Genomic DNA, 23,768 nt, shown 5'->3' with positions numbered 1-23,768 from the left:
AGAATGGGGAAAATTAAGCACTAAGTTATAAACAAAAGCAGCCCGAGAAAGTTCCAGGCACAAGAGATGATTCCCCTGTTGGTAACTATCCTGTTCATGGAGCACTTTAAGGAAGACGATCAAAGTAAATCAGTAGAGTAGAATAGCAAGATGCAATTTGCTAGTACCTTCAAAACTTTTTACACAGTAACAGAATATCCTGAGCAGGAAGGGACCCACAAGAATCAGAGTTTTACTCCTGGTCCCACATAGGACCACCCAAAAATCAGACCCTATGTCTGAGAGTGTTGACCAAACACTTCATGAACTCCAGCAGCCTCGGTGCCATGACCACGTCCCTGGGGAGCCTGTCTCAGTGCCCGACCACCCTCTGGGTGCAGACCCTTTCCCTAACCCTCAGCCTGACCCTCCCCTGTCCCAGCTCCATGCCGTTCGCTCGGGTCCTGTCGCTGTCCCCAGAGAGCAGAGCTCAGCGCCTGCCCTTCCGCTCTCCTCGTGATAGCTGCAGGCCGCCATGAGGTCAGGTCAACCCCTCTAATTGGGAGGTCAGTCCCTCCCCATTTACTCTGATAAGGAGTCTGAAGCCAGCAATATAGAGAAACAATGCAGGAAACAGCAGCTTCTCCTTGTACTAAGGAAAACGCATAAGTGCTCATCTTGTTATTGCCCTTTTTGAGCTCTGCACCAAGAACTTGATCCCTCCACTTTGCACAGACCTCTGTACCAGGGGCTGTGGTTCAATCCTTATGCTCTCAGAGTGTAAGGCACAGCATCCTCCTAAAAATGACTTCACTTCTAAGTGTCAAAACAAAGACAGAAAAGGGTTGATGAAGAGCCACGTGATCAGAAACATGGAAAAACTTTGCACAGAGACACAAAGACATTAAGTATGTTCAATTTAGATAGAATATATACAGTGGCATAGCAGTATAATGAACAGTATGAACGGGGCAAGTTATTTTCTCTTTTATCTTGGAAGTCGTAGGGATAAGGGAAACAAAGGCAGTAAACAAACAGAATAAACACAAATACATTTCAGATGCAGATTTTAAACATGGGATTCACTGTTGCAAAATACACTTAGTGTCAAAGGGTTTTCTTGACTTACGAGCAGGATCACACACAAACATTAACAATAACATCACCTTCAGCTCCGTATTTAGGTTAACATTAAGCTGGGATAATTATAAGGGCTAAGCCAGAAGCTATGAAGAAAGTTCACCCCCTACCCTTGTCCTCTTCCAACAAATTATTCCAGGTAATGGACACGAGCTCTTACAGTCCTCACTCCCAACCAGCATCATACCCAGGAATAAAATTACACACTCAGAACACAAACGTGCTGCCTAGGCTTGCTCGGGGAAATGGAGATATTGGTACACCTACTTTGCTGTCCAGGCGCTGCAGGTAGGAACAGATGTACTCTATACTTGCTCCAAATGGGTGCACATGAAGAAACGTTGAAATTATTCCTGGAAAAAAGGAACACCACAAACATCATTCTCTTGAGAAGAGTTAGTTAGGAACCCCAGCTCCCTGCCACTGCTAGTACAGAACACAGGGATCTTATCAGGCATTTTTGCTTTTAAATACAGTGAAGTTTGGCCCATAGGCTGCAAAGGAAACAACAGCTAATTGATGCAATTGGTTAGCACTTAAAACAGACCTCACTGCTCTCGATGCCTGTTGAGTAATGGTAACGTGCCCCATGATGATCCTTGTCAAAATTCAGCAAGAGGTTATCATAAATGTGGGGATTCAAGGCTAAAGAAGAGGGAAAGCTGTGCTCCAGATGTATCACTTCAAGGAGCAGGAAAAGGCAAATGGAGAGATCAAGCAGTGATATGTGTGTCCCATCTCACAAGTCCTGCAGCATTCAGTTAAACAGAGCAGCACAAGTTTGTAACCTGTCCCACAGAGACTCTTTTCCAGCTCACAGGCAGAACTGTAAATCCAAAATACTAACTTGTAGTTCTGACCATCATCTGAAGTAAAAGGTAGTGCCTATGATCTTTTCCTGAAAGTCCCCTTTTTTTCTGTGCAGACATCAGACCATGATCTGGCACAAACAGACCCATCTGAATATCAGTAAATGATTTTTTGTTGTTCTCAAATCATATGTGGAAGGATGGCCAAAGAGAACTAGGATGAGTGACAAGAAAGAAGCTATCTTGTCCCATCAAGAAGAGAACTTCTTTTCCTCCCACTCAGTGCTTCAAAATTTTTTTTCATCTACTGGCTTTTGGTTGAATATTTGTAGCATGCAGTGTTAGGTTATTAGGTTATTTTTCAATAATAACCGTGGTCGTGACTGAAAAGTGCATGGCACAAGATTTCCATGTGAGCAATGCACCAAGTGAAACCCTGAGCACCACCAAGACTAAAGGCTGTGAGAACTCCCACCTCTACTGGCATAACCCAAGGAACAAAAGGTGGCCAGCGGAAGCTGTGAGGCCATTTGAAGCAACTCCCATTCAGTCCCGGTCTCTAACATTGTCACCAAGTCCATCAAAAGGCCTTACCAACTAAAAGAGCTTCTCGTTCAGATTTCACAGGACTATTGTTCAGTGTCTTCTCAACTGGACCTTCCTTCTCCTGACTGCACGCACAAACTCTGGACATACTGCTCTCCTGAAGAAAAAAAACAAACACAGAGGACCCATTTCAAACACTGACAGCACAGCAGTCACTCTTACACACTCTTACAGCAGCTCAGTAAGACTTGACGGTGTTTGTATTTTTGTCTTCCTGTTTCTGTGAGTCACTGCATTGCTTTATCTATTGTTTATTCCGCAAAATGCTTCCAACAAAACACACTGATGTTTATTTTGCTGTTGGAAACTGCGTGTCTGAGCTACCAAACTAGATTAAAGCCCATAAAGTAAAAGTAAGATGCCATAACATGCACTTTCATTGTCCCTGTTTCACTGGTATGATGTCTACTCTGCAAGAGCCTTAAAAACACAAAAACAAACAAACTCCTCAACCAGTCAAACAAAAAGACTAGAAAGGAAGTCTTGCAGTGACTACTTGAGACACAGATGTTCATTTTTCAAATGCCTTAACAGTGGCAGTATGATTAAGCAAGCGCCTATTGGATGCAAAGGATTTGGGATCAGACTGTCCTTGACTTGAGTTTGTGGTACTGGAATCAAACAGAATTTTGCATAATTTATTATCCCCCAAATAAATGTAAGACTACACATGAAGCAAATACTTGTTTTTTGCACTAAAAGCATGACTGACTTTTATTCCTAAATTATAGCCTGAATTCCAGTGGTCTGAGAGATACAGGCAGCTATAATTGGAAATAGCCTTCAGTCACTAGTAAAATGAACTGGACATGAGCCAATAACAAAGATAGAATTAAATGGCTCCTCGGATTTGATTAGCTTCTTACTCTAGAGCAATTGTGAATTACACAGGACTGAAACTGCGCAGTCCTAGCCTAAACAGGCTATAATTTGCTTCTGCAGCAGAAAGTAATGGTGTGCACTTTGTGGAAACAAAGCTAGCTTCCGATTGATATAGGAACCGTAATTCAGCCAGTAATGTCATACTGAAAATGCATGGCCTCCTTTCTCTTGGAAAGACTAGTTGAAAAGACAATGCAAAAAATTACCTTGCACACAAAAGCCCATTTCTACACCAGAGCATTGGAAATACCTACTGCTCTTCCATCTAGAAGCTGCTATGGATAGTTTAACTTGTTTCATTTGTACATACATAGACAGTCCATATGTACTATGCTTGTACACTTCAGAAGAAATCAAATGCTAAACGATTGCTCAATTTACAATGAGGTGTCACTACTTCCCTCAGTAAAATACTCTGACTAAAGCAGCAGAAAAGAAACTTAGACTTACATTCCCTTGGCCATCAATAGCATCTCTCTCCTTGTCCTCTTCGTCTACTGTGCTTTGCTACACAGAGTTTAAGAAAAAGGAAAGATTACTGATGACAGTCTGTTATTTTTGTTCTTTGATACAAAAAGTCACCAAAGCTCCTGCACTGAAGGTTACTGGTATTCAAACTCTGTTTTAATTAATGGAAAGACAAGTATTTATTATATTCCCTAGCTCGTGGCACCGAATGGTGGGGCAAAAGATAGAAATTCAGAGGAAGGACCTAGCACTTGGCTCTACGGTCCTTAACGAGAAGTGCCTTGGAATGTTTCTCATCTATTCTGTAGGTACACATATAATTGAGTCCATGCTACAGAGGAGAGGATCCAAAAAGGTTAGATTCACATGTGGGCCCACAAAATACAGAATGGATCATACCTGAGAATAAACAGTATGCATTTATGTTCAGAATAAATGCAGCAAGTATAAGAATATTATAACACTGACAAAAACTTTAAATTCATTGGTGTTTTATGAAGGTCAGATCAAAACATGTCTCTAATATTGATGTTTGATAATTGAGGTTTTTTTCTTATCTTTTAAAATTTAGTTTGCATAAAAAAACATTTCAGCTACAATACCACTGTACCCTACAAAATGAAAGTCAGTCTTTTGTTTATATAGTTGCTTCTGTTGATTCTCTCGCTATTTTATGGATCAATCAGCAAGTTCACTACTAATACGCAACCTCCAATTAAGCAGAAAGTTTTTCCAGCTTTCTAAAGACTGCTTCTAAGTCAGGTCTAGGCATCTCCTACACTCTGCTTTTCCCTGCACCTGCCATAGGCCATGAAATCCAAGGACTGCATTTACTACTGAGAATAAGGAAGGACTGGGAAGTCACATACCTGCTCCTTAAGGGTTTCTAGCAATGTTTCTATCTTTAGTTTGTCTTCTCTCACTTTTTCTAGCTCAGCTTCTCTCTTTTTGTATTCATCTTGTACTTTCAAAAGATGCTGGAAAAGAAAAGTTAAACACAGTTCATAGCCTTTCACCTCCTATTATTTAAAGAATATAAAATGAATAAACACTCTTCCATGCAGACCTGACAGATCATATTTGTAACAATTAAAAGGTTAGGTACACAAAAAGAAGAAATCTTTTCTATACCCAAGCAATTTCTTTGCTTATTAGCATACACAAAAAGCATGACTGTTAATAAAATTTGTGCTATTATTTGCACAATTCAGCATAGCAGAAAAATGTGATGAGTGCTCCCACACTCGACATCAGTCCAGCAGTTCAGCATGCTTGCAGCAGCTGCCACAACACATCGTGCACTCCCTTGACACGCAAAGCTAAGAAGAAAGATGGTGTAGTGAATCACAAACCGCATCTCAGAGATGAGCAGAATGATTTTCCTATCAAGGATAACCAGGCTGTGGTTGTGGATACAATGGTCTGCTCTGAGAACAAACTTGTAGTCTCGAATGTGTCTGTATTGAACGCACATGAGTACAAAGACCTTACTGAACAAACCAAGAATCTGATAGGGGCAACAGAGGAAAAAAAATGATTGATTCCCCAACAGAGCTAGAAGAAAATGATTCTCAGAAAACTGCTACTACCACTGGGCCTTTCAGAGATGGGCAAGATCATGGCACCAGGATGAGAGAAGATTAAACACTAATATGGCTAAGTCTTTAGGTTAGCAGCCTTCCAAGGTCAAACCAGGATACAGACATAGGTATTTCAGTTAATCCTTTCTTTCAAGCTCAGAAAAGTACTATCTCATCTAGAAAAAAATATATAAAATTATTTGTAATAAAACACTATTTGCTAATATTTACAACAAACATCTTTTTTCCTCAGGGTAGGTCCTCCAGAGTGCTCTTCCAGAATGATTACTTATCCTGGCAGTGGTACCTAGAGAAGCCTTAATTCCCTGACACCTGCACAAAGGAAAATCTATTATGTCCTGCAGCCCCTGCCATTTCCTCCCACATGGATAGCTGACAGTGACCAAAGAAAGCTTCTGCCACCTCCAGTGTTACAAATGCCAATGCAATTAGTTCCTACCACAGGTGCATCCAGTAAACAATCACAACCTTCACAATATCTCTTCAAGTTCTAATTTTAATAACGTGCTTAACTGAACTATTAGCTGAACTCTGTGTTTTGGTTATCTGTCTGGCTTAATACGTGAGACAAAACTGTTAACGTGTATAGGGACCCAAAACACTTGATACTTAGATAAGGAAAACAGCAAAGAACAACACATCCTACAGTTTCTGAGAGAATGAAAATCCAGTAAACTTTAGAAATGGCAATAAACCAAGCTTTGGATTTCCCCCTGTGTTGTTCGTGCTTGCAGGCAGGATTTACAGGGTTACAAGGGAAGGTAGGCACAGACTCAGTATTTCAAAAGTCACAATGTGGTCAGGCAAACAGCACACAAGGAATCCATAACTATGGATTGTTTTCATGCAACTGTTATCAGCTCATTTCGAATCACTGTTTTGAGATTTTTGTTTTATTTTTTGGCAATACCAGAAATGACAGAAAGTTGCTCTCATTTACCACTGAAGTTAACAAAATGCCTTTGTTTGTGCCCATGCTTTGCATGACAGCCCCTTTGCCTTTCTAGCAAGGCCACAGCTATAGAAAAAGCTAGGCCCACCTGCTGCATTCCTTGCAGAGCCTGCTGGAGAAGTTTCAGCTGCTGCTCTTTGGTTGTGTCTTCATCCCTGCTTGCTTTGCCATGCTCCTGCTTCAGCAGTTCCACCTCATTCCGGTAGGCATCCAGCTGCCAGCGCAGGCTGTCATTTTCTTCTTTTAGGGCTTCCACCTGTGACACCAGTGCTGGAGGACAAAGCAGAGTTGGGAACAAGAAGTCATGATGTGTTCTCCCCACAGTGTGTAGGCAGCTCTGTGGCTCACAGCTACCAGTTACAAACCCAAATAAACAAAATAAATTTATCGCAACCACTGTTCCTGATGTCTCTTTAGGAAAGAAGCTGCTCTGGACAAAGAACAACTCCTTAGTAGAAAATATCAAATATTCTAATATTTCACATACATATCTGCAGCCGTTACCTTGCTGCTTCACTTCAACTAAGTAGGATATGACAAGAAACAATCAAGAAGTGACAGGTATTTCGAGCATTACGATAATGCAAAATCTATGTGAAAGGAATGAATGAGAAGCCAGGCACCAAATGGAGCCACGATAAATGATGTAAAATAACAGCTGGCTGGGAGAAACAGCCCTCTGCTCTCTCTCATAACATAACCTTCAAATGCAAAAGGAAGAGCATTTTGTATGTTTTATATCTATGATTGTAGGGTTTGCTGCAACAGAACATATAGCAGCAAATTCAAAAAGACATCAGGGGTTTGAAGAACAGCAGTAATAGCCAAGGTAAAGCATCTGATACGAACATAAATAGCTATAAAACCCACTGCTTAAATATTGAAGTCCATCAGTACCAGGCTTGTCTGCAGCAGGTTTCTTAGTTTCTTCTAAAGTCCTGGCACAGTGTTATGACCTTTTCTTTGTCCTTCAGAATTTGCATGAATACACACAAGTTTAACGAGGTTAATACAAGGCAGAACGTGTATTAGACTGTACGCAAAATTTTAAACCTCAGCAGCAGATAAACAGATCTGGGTGAGGCTAATAAAAGACTCCACTGAAGAGACATGTGTTTTATGGAAGAGCTGCAAAAAGTGCTTTTACCTGATTCTTCTGTTTCTTTCATCTCTGATGGATCTTCTATTTCTTCATCAGACATTTCCATTTCCTCCTCTCTTCGAATACCCATTAGTTCATCATTATGAATGTTACGGATTTCCTAAGGTTCAGAAAGCAGATTTTTTTCAATACAGATTATAAGGAACCAACCAGATGGATACAGAAATGCTGAAATCTAAGTCTGCAAACTGCAACTCCATGATACAAGAAAAGGGAAACGATAGAAATTTTTGGCACTGACTACTAAATCTAGAACGATGTCTAGCATGAGACAATCTGTCGGCACTACTGGCATTACTGATTCCTCCACCTTCCTTCTATTCTTCACCCCAGGGCAGGCAACTAGCCTTGTCTGCAGGGTTCTTTCTTGGTGAACTTTGTTCCCCACATGCCCTGCTTGAAAACTGTACAACTGTCCTGCAGCTAGTGCCATCCCCTCCTCACATACACAGTATGCAACCTGACACACCTCCCTGGCATTTCTTTCTCCTCCCATACAACGTACTCTGCACCTTCCTGAGCACTGGCCTACACGGTGCCCGGTGCCATGAACCTTGCCATGCTGCAGTGTGATCATAGCTGTGATCCACAGTGCTGCCTCACTCTGTTCCTCTGTGCTGCCGCATGGCTACAACAAAACCTACCTGAGATGGAGATCGTGCCAGTTAGACGATGGAATTGCAAGTACACAGGTAGAGGCCAGACACTGCCCAGCCACCTCGTAACTCATATCAACCCTGGTGAGCTTTGAAGCTTCTCTCCCTTCTGCATCCGTGCCAACTAGCAGGGCTCAGCCTGCACCACAGTGACTCCCTCTGCAGTTGCTGAGATCCTCTCTCCTCTGTCGCAGCCTTGTTCCACCTTAGGGATCAGAAAGGAACTGCGACAGTGCCCTCTGAGAGACCCCAGCTCCTGCTCACGGGTCCTTTCCATGCCTTTCACCTTGTCCAGGCAGAGCCAGCCAAACTCACCCATCCCTCAGCTCTGTCCCCTACTCAGGCTGGAGAGAACTGCACAGACCCACACTGCCCTGTTGGCAATACATGGAAATACTTAGCCAGACTTACCCCCCTGCACAAAGGCAGCACAAGAGATATTCAGAAAGCGATGGCCAGTATTCAAGACAACAGAGGTGCCAAAAATACTCACTAGAGGCTAGCACAGCTGGCCAAGTCTCCCTACCTGATGTCAGTTTACCCAAACTTCACTCAGATTACACATCCCAGAAACAGCTGTAGGAGAAAAGACACAGAAGACCTACTTTTGAAATAAAATCAATGTTCAGCTCTTTGCAGATTTTACTCTAACGGCCTGAAGCTTTCAAAAACTCTGCTTGCTAGCACCAAACACACCTCAACCAAGCTCAGCCAACAGGTGAAATGCACATCCTTTCAGTTTGGGTGTGTGGATACCCTGGAGACTGAATTGGGAAGAGGGTAAGAACAAGGCAGACCAAAGCAGGAGGGACAGGGCTGGCTGCAGCTCCAAAACACCTGCTGCCTGCCCTGGGCTTTCCTCTGATGCTATCACCCACAGGATTAATTCCAACAAAAGCTGTAGCAAGAAGATGCATATTAGGGGTCCACCTTCCTTCAAGAAAAGACCCTGATAAGGGAAAGAAAGCTGAGCCTAGTAGCAAGTGTCTCTGCAAGAGGCCTCACCACTGGTCTCACTGCTTCTTCGCACTAGGAGAACTTACCTTGGAACAAAAGACCACTCCAAATGGAGAGAGCACTCCCACCCCAGTCACGGTAAGCAATCTCAGGCAAGCACAAAACAGAAGTGCTAGGGCTCAAAGAGGAGGCATAACCTGAATCAAGACTCTCCAACTATCTTTTTTTTGGTATAAAACAAAACATTAGCTCCTCCTTTACATCTGCTAAGAAAAGATTGACTAAGTGGGATTTGGAAAGGAAGTCTCAGAAGTGCAGTCTCATGGGGAGGTTCACAGATGCAAAATTCCCAGGAAAACAGTCATTGTGGAGGATCAATCACCAGTTTTTTTTTTGTTTGTTTGTTTGTTTTTGTTTGTTTTTTGTTTTTACCAAAGTGGGATATTATCCAGCTCTACAGATATTTAGATTTTTCTCAGGTTGCAGCTATCCTGAAAGGCGGCCTGCACATACCTACCCCACCGTCACAAATGACTTCTGGATAAACAGTTACCACCAACTTGTCAACTTTGCCTAGAACAAATTTAAGTTTGATGTTAAAAGATCTTTACGGTGAAAGATGACTTCTGGCTTTTTTGGAATAAACTTGTTTTCTCAGTTTGTAATAAGGAACTCAATACATCAGAAAAACACAGAATCACAGGAAGATTTATGCTGTAAACAGTCCCTCCCAAAGTATCTAAATTAATCCCTGCCCTGTTCAAAGAAGTGCTCCCTGCAATCCCAGATCAAGTGTTGTCCAAATGCTTCATGAACTCCAGCAGGCTCAGTGCCAGGACCACTTACTTCCCTGGGGAGCCTGTCCCAGTCCCCGACCACCTCTGGGTGAAGAACTGTCTCCTGATATCCATCCTGAACTGTCCGTTGTTGCAGCTTCAGGCCATTCCACTTTAAATAGTGGAAAGCTGCTGGTGGTGGCCCTTCAGCTTCTTCTTCCCCAGGTTACAAAAGCCCAGCTCCTTTAACATCCTGGCAGATACCTGCTGGGCTGCCACTGATTCACTGTCATCTTTCTCATATGGGTGGCTGGAGACAAGAGAGGGGGGCAAAGCCAGACAGAGCAATGCAACTGTGGTTTCCCTGGTGCCAAGCAGGGGAAAAGAATCAAGCCCAATCCCATTGCTCAAACACAGGTTGGTTAAGTGCACTTCCTTTTAAAGAGCCTCTCTCCTACAAAAACTTAGTCTGTTCAGTGAGCTACATTCTTTAATACACTCCTTTTAATAACCAAGGAATTGTTACATAGTTGCTGCTTAACCTCCAAGCAAATAAAGGCTCTGGTCTTTTCCACTGATCAGTCTCATTGTTATGAATTTCCTGATCTCTATCCACATAAATAAATAAATGATTGCTCGACCTTACTGAAAATTATCATAATTTATTCTCCAACATCCCATATGATGATGAGTAAAGAGCAGCAAGGCGATGGATATGTCCACATCCCCAAACAATTCTCCTTTAGTATACAATTTCTACAGTGTTATAGTCTTGTAAGGAGAATGTACAGAGAAGATATTGTGTCACTAATTCTGTACTACCCACAGTGCATGAGTAGTGTGGAAGACAAATCTTAGAAGTCATAGGAATGTTCCTAACAGAAATAAACAGAACCCAAATAGAAAACTTTATCATGTTTCTGCTTGGCAGACAAATCATGTTCTTAGCTCAGATCTATCGTTTATTTATGCATGCGCAGATGGGATATGTGTAGAGAGGTTTAATCAGATACTTGATGCACTTCTTCTGTTGGTAATATTACATATAAATTGGAATATCAATGGTTATTAAATGTTAAATTTGACTTCACTAGAAAATAAGGATGATGTATGTCACAAGTGCTTTGCACTTGCACCTGAGAGTGCTGGATTAAGCACCATTTCACCAAAGCAACCCTGCAAAATCTGTCCTATATGAAAGTATACACTCATCTACTTCTTTCACATGCCCTAGAGTAAACACACATCTTTCACAGAAATTATCATCCTTTAGAAAATAAAAGCTTTCCCCTTAGACGCTCATTATTACAGGCTTAGTTAAAAAAAGATGTGATCTTAATACAGTTAAGACTGAAAACACAGAGTAACATTTTCAGAGGTGGTTTAATCAAAGCTGTTTTGCTTTACACTGAAACAAGGCCAGGCAGATCCACACAGGTCTGAGACGGGTTTAGGACTTCATGAGGTGATAAGCTACAGAACAGCTCTGGAGCTATCACAGGTCATGGCTGGTAACTACGGTGTTCTTGCGGAGTTGTAGCTACCTAACATAATCAGTGAACTCATTTAATACTGTAGCTTTTTAATACAAAAAACGGAGTATTTAAAAAAATATTTAAAATATTTGCGTGCCATTTCTTCCCTGTTATGAACACTATCAGTAAAGAAGTGATGATGGAAGTCGTTCCTTCCATATCCCTCAGAACATACTACATAGCACTGGGGTGCTCTAACCACACAGGGGACTTTAGTACAGCCTAACCTTCAAATGCCTGAAAGAAATCAACATATGAGTTCTGTTCTACAACATTCAGCAAGATCCAAAGTGCATGAAAGGTGCACAAGTGTCCTGCAGAAAGCTACATGCCTAGACTGGCATGCTCCTGGGATCTGAGTAGAATTTATGTGCTCTCTGGCTTGGTGCTCCACCAGGAGAGACCTCTGCGACAGACACCACAACATTGCAGAACAGGATTTCAACGTCACACTGAAAGACCAACTGAACAAGAAGCTGTGGTTAAAAAGCTATCCTTCCTCTTTAATTGCTATTTTACTGCTTATATATTTGAGTTCTTTTTACTGTGAATAAACAAACACTTCAGAATGCACATCTTTTACCACGGCCTGCACTGGGGTGGGTGTCATGAAGTGTCTCCAGACTTTCAGTTCTACCTGATCTATACAGACAAACTAGAAATATTGAGAAAATACTGCTAGAAATACTGAGTCTGATCCACAACAGGCAGTCAAAACATCTGGTCTTCCAGAGAATTATTGGGCAACATCAGGCAAACGCTTCTTCATCCACTACCTCTCCTATCCCCATCTCAAGAGGATAAATCCACTAATGACTGCACAGGGCACTGAGAAGTCATGCAATGAGGTCCAGCAGTCAGCAACCTTTGCTTTCCAAGCAACAAAACCAAAACAAAGAAAGAAGAAAATCCAAAGCCATCAAGCAGACTAGGATTTCTCACCCAAACCTGACTACTCAGCAGTGTATGGAGACAAGACACCATCACCTATTTACACATCTGTCATGGGAACACTTAGACAATAGTGCTAAACATCCATTTCCCAAGTCCCTCAGCCAAGGACACTACCTCATGCATTCAGGCTGATATTCTTCTCAGCTCGGTTTGGAGAACACTGGAAACCAACTGGGCTGTAAATCATCTTAAGGTTATGCTGAGATGAGAAAGCATATGCTTTGCCAAATTTTCGAAACATAAATGACAACATCATCTCTAAATTGCTGGCGTTTTCACAGTGAATAAAAAATTACTATCTAAACACAGCAGGGTTACTTTAAAAGGCAGGTAATTTTCATAGCAGGTTTTTGTTTTGTTGTCATTTGCTTTTTCCTGCCACTTAGAAGACATCTGTGTGCTGCCAGAAGTAAAAACTGATTCAAGCCTCATCCAACTTAAAAAGGTTAATGAGCAAGAAAAATACAACTTCTTGCTTTTTCTTTTAAAACTATTCATACCCCAAGGTGACAACACTTCGGTTACCACTTTGAGCATTAACCTTTCTTAGGAAGGAACACAAAAATGAGATTCTATGGAAGAAGAGCTCTAACCTACCATGGGGCTCTTCTGTTCCTCTTGGAAGCCCTCCACGTTCCCAGGAGCATAACAATCTCCTCCAGCCTTCCTCAGGCCGGACACAGAGCATCAAGATGTGCTCCACTGCCAGGTGCAGCCAAGCAACGGGACATCCCTACTACACAGGTGACAGAAGGCAGCACATATTTCATCTCAGACTCCAGGAAAAATATCTGACAAAATCATCACTTTGCAGAGACAATCTTTCTTTATCTTAGGTTTATTTTTTCTGATGTTGTATCTGAATCACAGAAGATCAAATAAGGGACTGAAGACTATTCTTCCTCTTGCAGGAACAGCAGTTTGAATAACATTCCTTCTTCCATTATCCCCACCCTTGCCACCATTTTTAAATCCTTTTTTCACTAACAATGTTGCTGCATGACATAAATATATGAATATGAGAACAACTTGCCTCGAGTTTTCAAGACTGTCCAGCTGCAATTATTTCAATCTCTCAAATCTTTCAAGAAAAACATGAAAAAAGCTGATCTCAGTGATGATACTTGTTTTCTTTAGTATCTCTCTAGAAATACTTCTTGCTTTAACATTAAAAACAGTAGAAAACAGATCTATATTTATTATTATTGTGCACAACTGCAATTGGCATACAGATCAATATATTGCTTCTAGTATCAGAAGTACAATGAGCAAATTTATTACCTGCAACACAAGAGATGACTGAGTAATTCCCATCTTACACTGTGAATTAAGACGTCATTACCCATGTGAGCATTGTGCAAACATAAAATCAATATCCTGACATGAAAGAGACTGGCTGCAGAATCTAACACAATAGAAAATTACCAACCTCTGCTTGTTTGCACCACACGCTGATGTTCTTACGCTGAGCTTTCGTGAAATGGTCCCAAGCCTTTTGTTTGGAGGCAGAATGGTACACGGCCACTATCTGCTCGACTGTAGTATCAAATCAGCAGTCAAATCAGGCCAGAATATCATCCAGAGAGGGCGAACAAAGGAGTAAAGGAGTAAAAGAGTGGAATCAGGCAGGTGGTTTGGCTAACCTTTTGTCATAACACTGTACTGTGCTGAAGCCATGCTCAGGACTCTGTGCCTGGAAAGGAAAGTATGGACTTCACCAGGCCACGATCAACTGGGAAAACTTCATCTGCACTCAAGTGGAAAAAATGAAGGCAGATGTTGCACTGAAAAAAACAAAACACTCAAACACACTGAGCAACACTGCTTGTGAGTGCAACAGATACACCTAGGTAGCATGCGCTCTCTAACATTTCCTCTCACAACTGTGAAAGCTAGCACTTTGGATGTTCTTTCGCCCAAGGGGTCCAGTCCTAAAGAACACTGCACCAGCCTGAAAACTGTATCCAATCCATCAGCCATCAACTTTTTTGTTTCCTTAGGTTTCCTCCTAAAATATTTTGTTTCCTTAGGTTTCCTTCTAAAATATTTTTCTAAAAAAGTTGCAGAGGTATTTTGGAAATATGAAGTGCCTCTCTTAGGATGAGAATTCACCCAACAGCAGAAAGCACACCTAGCTGTTTTTTTCCCCCCACAAATGTAATCTTGTAGTAGGCATAACTCTAATGAAATAAAATTATCTCTCTGCTATTTAGATTAACTAATAAATCTGAAAGTGTCTCAGATACCACTAGCTGTTTTGTAGAGATGAGTTGCATGCTGCTGTCTATTACTACTTACTGTGCAGTGCTTACTGTATTGTCTTCTGGACCACATGCCCATATTTTTTACAGAATTAAAAAAAATAATAATAATAAAAATCAAGTGTCAGATAAGTAACAGCCAAAATTACTGAATATAAAACCAAAATTAATACCGTTCATATGCTAGCCAAGGGGCTCAAGGAGACTTAGTACAGTTATGGAAAAAGTACTCTTAAAATAATCAGACTTACTTAAAGAAGGGATGTGTAAGAGGCAATGAGTGATTTGAGGAACTGTTATAAATCACATTCTGGAACAGACCCAATGACTCTTCCTTGATTTCATGATTTAATAAAGTACTGGGACTTGAAAGACCCAGGTTCAAAATTCTACTCTGCAACACGTTTACACTAACTTCTTACATTGTGACTGAGAACAGAGTGTTGAGAACACTCTACTGCATCCTACCTTTGGTGAATAAATCCTGTACATTTCGCTGAGGCATCAGATTACCAGGAACTTACCTTGTCTGTATACAGAAGTGCAATGTTGAAAAGATGATAGAATTTCTAATAGACTATAATTAAAAGAGGAAAAAAATTAGGAATTCATGCTCTCCTCCCCCAAGATGTGGACTCTGACGTCAATGAAAAGTTCCACAACAAAGTTCTGATTAGTTAATGACATATGCTTATAAATTAACTGTAGCTGAGTAAAAAGGATTGCCATTTCTTTTTCCTGGAACTTTTTCAGTATGACCTCACCAGACTCTAGAAATTAAGTGTCTTCTCTACAACAACAGACAACCAACATTCAGTGCAAAAATACTACTCACACTGAACCAGAATCCCTGAGAGAGCAAGTTTGAATTTCTCTTTAGCTTCTTCCATCTCCTTCTCATGAGCTGCCTTCTCATTTACCAGTCTGCGAATGTGGCTGTTGGCCGACTGAATCATAGAGTAGAAGTTGTTCGCAGTCCTTCTGTTCACTTCTCCACGCTCTATCCAGGTTAGCAAGGTCTGTACAGCTTCTGAGAACTTTGTGTCATCTGCAGCAAGAAAGGACATCTTTAGACCATGGAAGTGCAAGTTTGCCTGTATAGATTTCAGATCCTTTCCCTGATGTCACTGAACTACTCTCTTTCAAAGGTCGTCTTATAGTGGCAAATCTGGATTCTTGAAAGCGCAGTATTATCCAAACACAAGACTACACAAAGGAATGCAAGTCTAATACCAAGCTGACAGCAAACTGTCTTTCGAGGCACAAAAAGAGGAGAAAATTAACTGCTAACAACCTACTGGAAAACTCCATATGCCTATTTAGACATATTCTTTCATGACAGCAAATATTCTCTCACTGGAAGAGTCAGGCTACAGATTCGGTTTAGGCTTCATAAAAGGTCTTGGGACTTAGGCCAGTCATTTTAACATACATAAATTTTGGAAGAAACCATTGTACTAAAATATACCTTCGTTTTTACAAAAAGACAATTCTGAAAAAGAGATAGCTGGGAGAGCAGCTCATGGCACAGAGCTGAGAGCTAGGCACAGGAGACGCACTGGTGCAGTAAGGCTTATAAGAATCTTCTGTTTATACTCAGAAGCCACAGGCAACACTGAGCAGCTTGTGTGCAGCCTGAGGGCTCAGTTTGAATGGTCTTTCTTGGGAAAGCAAAAAAAAAAAAGTATTATCCATCCTGTCTCACTGCCAAAATTCATATTCTAATAAAGACCAACAAATAAAAACTTCCGCCCAGGCAGTTAATTAATTTATATTAAACACTAAAAAATCAGGATCATCATAGAGCCAGTAAATTAGATGAGGGTAGATGATAAAGAAATACACAACAAATGTGGCAGCTGTCACAACTGCAGATGGGGAGAAAGAGATGTATTCTTGATATTAAAACAAAAAAAGTCCAGCAGCACACATCCTTGTATTAGCTGTTACAGGGTCACAAAAGGGAAGTCTATGCCACCTCTTCCAGAATATAAGTGATGAGATTTTTAAATCCATCTCTATAACAGTCCAACAGCATTTTTCCCCCTATATTTTCTATTTCCTTAATATTATAAGTAATCACCACCAGCTGTTCTTTGTGTAAACTTTTAACATACAATGTGAAGCACGAGGAAAGTTACAAAACTACACCATCACCTCAGTTCAGTAAGAATACCACTGGAGAATACAACTCCCTACTTCAGTACCCGTGCAGACACGTGCATGCCCACAGAACCACCTACCTTTTAGTTTCTCAGCAATGATGCTGCACTCGTGGTCAGAGTAATGGACGACAGGAGGCGGGGAGGGCGGACGGAAGCGTTCCTCTTCCAGCCTCCTACGATGGCGCTCCTCTCTTGCCAGCATCCGCTGCTTACATTCCCACTCATACAGGTCATCCCGAGCCTGTGCAAAATCCACATGCAGGCGCCCAGTGTCCTTCTTGTCAGTGCTGGAGCCCAGCCTGATGCGATAGCCTGGTGGTGATGACAACAGCGTTCAGGTAAGACAGGTGGCTCGCACAGGGCAGTATCTCAGGCTCCATAAACCTAGCAGGACCCACCTGCAACTCCCACAAGGCCAGCAAGTCCCTGAACAGAAGAGTTTATTGAAGAGCTTAGTGCACAGAGTGACTCTGGAAGTGGAACTCTGGAGGTGATTCTCAGAGAGAGGCTGTTAAAATATGGGCTAGATAGACAGGGAGGTGAATCAAAAAAAATTTGGGCAATCCCAAGGCCAAACACAGGCTGGGTGGAGAATGGATTGAGAGCAGCCCTGATGAGAAGAACCTGGGGGTGTTGGTTGACAAGATCAACATGAGCTGGCAACGTGCACTTGCAGCCCAGAAAGCCAACCGGATAAGACAAAAATACACCTACCAGAAAGATAAAGTGCTTTGTCCACCATGAATTCCTCAGCAAAGCGGATATGACAGAAATTCTTCTTACTCTTCCGAATAGCTATGACTTCTCCACACTGTTCAAACACTTCCATAATGATCTGCTCAGTCCCATTTTCTGGCAGTCCTCCAACAAACACCGTCTTACAGCCTGGGGGCCTCTCTCTTGTTGCTGGAGGGGGCAGATCTGAAAACAGCAACAGAAAGAAAAGAGGCCAGGTTAGGTTTGTCAGAACACTTTCTATTCATTTGCCCATGTGCCCTAACAGGGGTCCTGGATTCCTTCAAATGTATGATTAGCAAATACTCGCAAACCATACTAGCACATGTATGATTAGTTGTATTTGACTTGATTAACAAAGAGTTGTACAAGCATTGCTGAGGTGCTCAACAAGAGCAAACACATTTACCATCCTGTTTCCAAACAAACGATCTCAGGAGTGTGAAGCTCTCCAAACACTTTGCCTAAGGCTCACTGGTTCCTATCATAAAACTTGAGCAGCAGCTAGGACCTCAAAAAGTTATCACAGGAGGTGTTACACAAACACAGCTTCAGGGACTGTCCAAACATACAGAGTAAGTAGAAAACATATACAGAGGATTCTAAAGCTGTACTGCAGGCTGTAAAGTCTGTGCCCTGAGAGTGTGCTGGCAGGATTTCTGCAGTCAGGGAAAGCCTTGCAAAGCGCTGCGGATTGTTTTGAAACAACCTTCAGTTGCCCACACTGTGATCCCCAAATCCGATATTATTTTTATTTAGGTATCTTTCACTGGATGCAGAGATGCAAGACTAGAGCCTTGAACAACATTCCATGATCTATTGGTTGAATAACGTGTATGGTACTGGACTGTGGCCAGTGTGCTAAGGGACGGGTATGCTTGGGATAGGTAAGATAATCCGTGCTGTGCTTAATTACCCTGCTGTGGTCTCTTACAGACAGGCACTGCCCAGACAGTGAGGGAGCTGTCAGCTTTTCATCCTTCCACAGTAGGATGATCCTTGAACACCACTTTCTGCATTACTTACAAATAAAAAGCTGTTTCCAGGACAGTTAGATATTAGTTTTCTCTTTTTTTTTTTGTTCTTTGTTTTGAGGGAATGGTATACTAATTGATATATCACAAGACTAGGCATTACCAGAGTTTTACTTAAAATGCTGGGCACGGGAACATCACAGACTCTCACTCCTGGGAGCCCATCAGATTTGGGTGCCATCTGGTGGCACCTTCTTGTGAATTATATAGTGACATGCAGCTAAAAAAAAATCTGCATCTTCTCCACATAGTTAGCATCATATTTCCAGGGAACATCATTTTTCTGAAAAGATTAGGTAAATTCCTCTCTTTCCAATCAAGAATTTCAAGGCTCTCCTACCTGGAACAGCCCCACAGACTTCTGCAGGGCCCCAACACTGTGGCTGAGCTACACAGGCTCAGGGGAGAAGTATGCCTGAGATTGCACTTCGTACTTCTCTCTCCCAGTTCATAACTTTTGTTTATTTTTCTACTTGAAAATTTATTGTTGATGCTTTACTGGGTGTCCTTCTCACTCGCTGCTGGCCTGGCAGTAAGCACAGCTCACAGGATCTGGCACCTTCTCTGAAAACAAGGCAAGCAAAGCCCTGCTTGCAGGCAAAGCTCTGGCTACCTGGCACACAGCAATCTCAGGAAGACTGGGGGAGTGCTTGCTGCCAAGTTGCTTGCATTAACATGAGGGCTCACGCCAGGCTCTGCCATATGTTGGTACCCACCGCAGAAAGCAGAAAAAGGGAACGTGATCATGTGCAGCTCCTGTCAACCCCAGTAACGTGAACCAAGTGGAGGTGCCCCATTTCAACCACAGGGTGGCAAAGGGGCCATTAAAAGCTGTTAACTCATTTCACACATCTTGCAAATAAGTACCTTGTGTGGGAAATCCAGTCTCATGGCAAGCACATCAAAATGGCTACACTACTGAGTGTTCAGTATTTTTCCTATTTTCTTTGAAGGGAAAACTAAGACTTCTAAGGCCTGCCCTCTCCCTCTGCAATAGCACCTTCCTGTTGAAATCAGAGTCAGTTTAGTGAAGTGATAAATGAAGCAGTACAAGCAGCATCCCACTGATAATGCTGTAGTAGATCTGCAACCTCTGCTCCTGCTAAGCTGGCTACAAGTAAGGAGGATTCAAAAGCAACTGTTACATCTTGACATGAACTTTGCTGACAGCAGGTACAGGCTCCTGCAAACGTGAGATGCATTCCTGAATCTTGATTTGGCCAAGAACTATGTCCTTGCTCAACTGCCAACAGCCTCCCACTGCTACTGGTCTGCTCAGAGTAAGAATACAGCACGGCAGTGCCACAGCTCAACAGTGCTCTATGGACGACGTTAATCACTTTAGGTCACATATTTCTGATTTTTCAAGTCAAAAACTAATTGTATTGCAGACAGTCACGTAACAAGGAGTGACCAAGGCCCCAGCACCAGTCAAAAAGATCAAAGGAGAATAAAACATCCCCATGGAGTTCATATGTTCTTTCCAGTGAGGAGACAGAGCTGATCACTGGTGTAATTAATACAGTTAAGGTGTTGAGGAACATTTGCCCAGTGTGCCTTTTGTAACTACAGCCTTGTCCTCCCAGTCTCCTAGGTGTCCAAGTGTGCTGTGCACTTCCATGGAACATACCAAACCTTGCTCCATGTCTAACAGGAGTACCCAGTATTGAGAAGGTCCCTCCTGAGTATGTAACAGCCTCAACAGTGTTGCTTAGATGTCATGTAGGCCCAATACAAAATTATGGCAAGATGTACATGATGCACTCTGAGAGCAGCTTGCACAGTTCATGTTTTTCATTACATATACAACAAAAGGAAGCATTATAAAGCCTACAAGCAGGAATGCAAGCCAAACTCAAGAAACATTAATTACAGAAGCTTGAAGAAAGTGGTCTGCTCGTTATGATATCCTCCCTCATGTGATAACTAGCTTTAGCAGAGGAAAAATGTTTGAATAGGTAAGATTGCAACCTAGACCCCAGAAAGAGAGGCCACCAAAACACTCAGAAAGATGCAGACCTGCATTTTATTTTTGCATGAAGACATGGTCTCTGAGGTTGCTTTCTGGCAAAGAATGTAAGCCCACTCTCCCCAGAGCAGCAACAGGTCTCACTGTGGTATTTGGCAGGATACTGACCAGCTCCAGGTTACCACCCAGCTGTCTGCTGGACTTAGCACTCTTAAAAGTTCTAATAGATTCTCATGGCCACAACACTTTATTACTAATTAGCAGACCAGGAACTAGCTTCACACCATCATTTGGCAAAACTAAACTACATGTAAACTCTGTACTGCAGCTGTACACATTTCACACTTACCTACTCGAGCTACACCTGCACACACAGATCGATACCACCTATAAAAGTGATGTTTATGTAATTACCTATGTGATTTAGGTTAGAACTCAGAAAACAAGAATGACATGTTCCCAGCAGGAACATTCTTTGATTCCCACTACAGAATAAGGACCACAGAAAGAAGTCAGGTAGGAAAGCTCCTTCCTCAGGAGCAACACTAATAGGAAGAGGAATCTGATACACCCATTATAGTACATGCCAACATGGTAGCCTCCACTAAGAAGTGCTGAAAGCTGTCATTAGATGTTCAGTCAGGTTCAAGAACAATTTCAAGTTATCCAGATGGAATCCACAATCGTGATAGCCCTGTAATAAATCTCAGGGGAAAAAAGGGAAGTCTGCTCCTCATTTTCTTCTGATGAGGAAGATAGCCAATGGAGCCCAGATGGTAAGCATTATGGGGATTTAAGGTCTACTGTGCATTAGAAGGCAGATTCCTGCAGAACACCACCTAGAGCTCACTATCTCAGGCTCCCACCATGCTCATGTGGAACACAGCTGGGTAACTGCAGTTCTGGTTAAGGCTGCTCTTGAGTTTCTGCTGCAGCATGCAGTCCACACTGAACATTATTTGTCAAACGAGCTTTGTTTTCTGAATCAGCCACTACATAGTTGTGGAAAGCAAAACAACCATAGCATTAGCATCAATGACTTTTTTTCTGAACCCTAAAAAAAGGAGGAAACATTCCTTTAATTCCATGAGACAAAACCACTGAGATCAGAAATCACCTGTTATTTAGATTTTTCAGGATCGGGAGACAGAGCTCATGAGCATGTCTTCACACTAATGCACGTGCACCAGCATGTGGCAGAAAAAAACTGCAACAGCAACGCTCCCCCAGAGGCATATGGCTGCAAGCATGGGATAAGGCCAAGCAACACTTTCCCCAGCAGACAAGAGCTATTAATATTGCTGCTGGCACTTATGTCCCACCACTATTCAGCTGTGTAGTTTCCAGTTCTGGGGACTGAAATATTTTCCATCCCAATCCTTATTAATCTAACTGAACTGTAAACACTATTTATTGAAATTACAAACACTCAAGGACAAAAGCAGATTTTTCCTGCAGCTCTGTCACCTGTTTTCCAGCATCATGCTTTTGAGCATGGTGACTCACCCCACAGCAGCTACGTCCAGGCAGTGCAAGGGCTCTTCTCTCATATTCTCACATTTTTATATACATATTTTTACACACACATATTCATATACAGACAGAAAGAAGATAAAACATAAATAGACACTTACGTGGGTTAGGTGGGAAGAGAGTGCAGCTTTTGCAGTGAATGATCTCCTTCACAGCAGGCATATCTGGAGGAATGGGAGGAGGGACTATCCCCAAGCCTGGCATCATGGGGTTGATTGGAGGGATTCCAGTCATCATCCCAAGAGCAGGATCAAAATCTAAACAGGGGAGAGAATTAGGGAGTCAGTTTTGGACTTATACAGCAATTGTTCATTCAGACAGCAAATTAAGTACTCCACCCACATGCATCAGTGAAAATTAACCGAATAAACAACAACACAGAGGGATATAATTCATATAATTCACCAGAAAATTACATTTATACCCTTAGAAAAAATAAAAAAAAAAACAACTATGTCAATTGCCTCAGCCAAATAGACTTTCTCAGTTAAATAAACTATTTCCCTTTCTACTCCATAGATACCATCTCTTATCTAGCATCAAAGCCTTTCCCAGTAAGTATTATATTGCCCATGCAAAAAAATCTATGATGTATGGAAACAGTGTAAAAGCAAACTCAGCTCAATTTTATTAAGTAGCTAAGTAGTGCAGACAGCTTGTGACATGGTGCACTAGACAAGTGTAGGAATTTCAGCAGCTAAGAATGTGCCAGAAGAAATCTGGGTAAAAGGCACAGGAGCATTTAAGGAAATACTTTACCATTAAGTGTAACCTGCGATGGTAACACACATTTTACTCTGCTTAACTTGTTTCTAGGCTTTATTTAGTATTCTGACTATATCTGAATAAGTAGCATTTTATTCTGACTTTGCTCTTACATTTAACTTCCAATGCTAACTAAAGCTAAAGAGAATTATCAAACAAGAGGTATTTTATCTGTTCTGAAGCTGTGAGCCCTGGGGAAGCAATACTTGCATGCAACAAAAATAGAAACCATATACATAAATTCCTTAGAAAGAAAGCTCACGAGTTTGAGAATGTCAGCAGCTAAACTGTAAAGACAACCGACACCACCAGGGCCAGCTGGTACTATCAGGTTGAGATCTCACGAATAATTTCCTCTTGCAGGTGCACATCATCTTCTCTACTGTCTACCACCATTCCTCTCTCTGTAGCAGAAGAAACTCTGAGGATCTAGGCAATCCCCAAAATACCACAAAACACTACCACCGAATATATTATCCTGAGTACTACGGAACCTCTGAATCTGGCTGCTTTTTTCAGATGTAGGCAGATAAGATTTGTTTTGCAAGGCACAGATGAAAATTACAAATAGGCAGAACTGAGTGGTGCAAGGCAGCACTCTCCTTTGATCCTAAGCTGGCATCGTTTCAGATTCTATTCGTATCCATTAGGCAGGCAAGCAGCTTTGTATTCTTCTCTTTGCAAATACTACTTAGAAAAAGCTTTGGCTGAACAATAATCTGAATGCAAGACAGCTTTTAGCGTACAAATGGGATGTCTGAGTTTGGTAGCTGAATTTTATTTTCCTTTGTATTTTAAAATATTTTATCTGGGGCTGCATTTCTACACA

At 41.7% G+C, this 23,768-nt stretch overlaps 1 protein-coding gene across 5 annotated transcripts in view; it reads right to left on the bottom strand.

Moving 5' to 3' along the window:
- The window catches only part of ENOX2 (ecto-NOX disulfide-thiol exchanger 2), a 43,047-nt gene that overhangs the window by 3,605 nt on the left and 15,674 nt on the right, over positions 1–23,768 (bottom strand). For all 5 annotated transcript variants that reach the window (XM_084534777.1, XM_084534778.1, XM_084534781.1 and 2 more), the window contains 11 exons: positions 22,276–22,431; positions 17,618–17,824; positions 16,982–17,215; positions 15,574–15,786; positions 13,907–14,013; positions 7,585–7,699; positions 6,526–6,707; positions 4,754–4,861; positions 3,867–3,923; positions 2,523–2,631; positions 1,387–1,472 (listed from right to left, as the gene is read on the bottom strand). In XM_084534777.1, the coding sequence (XP_084390903.1) occupies positions 1,387–1,472; positions 2,523–2,631; positions 3,867–3,923; positions 4,754–4,861; positions 6,526–6,707; positions 7,585–7,699; positions 13,907–14,013; positions 15,574–15,786; positions 16,982–17,215; positions 17,618–17,824; positions 22,276–22,431 (1,574 nt within the window). The remainder of the gene's footprint in view (positions 1–1,386; positions 1,473–2,522; positions 2,632–3,866; positions 3,924–4,753; positions 4,862–6,525; positions 6,708–7,584; positions 7,700–13,906; positions 14,014–15,573; positions 15,787–16,981; positions 17,216–17,617; positions 17,825–22,275; positions 22,432–23,768) is intronic.

This window comes from Aythya ferina (assembly GCF_964211825.1).
Source record: "Aythya ferina genome assembly, chromosome: 13".
NCBI lineage: Eukaryota > Metazoa > Chordata > Aves > Anseriformes > Anatidae > Aythya > Aythya ferina.
The sequence above is the reverse complement of the archived record's forward strand: the minus strand, read 5'-3'. Positions and strand labels throughout refer to the sequence as shown.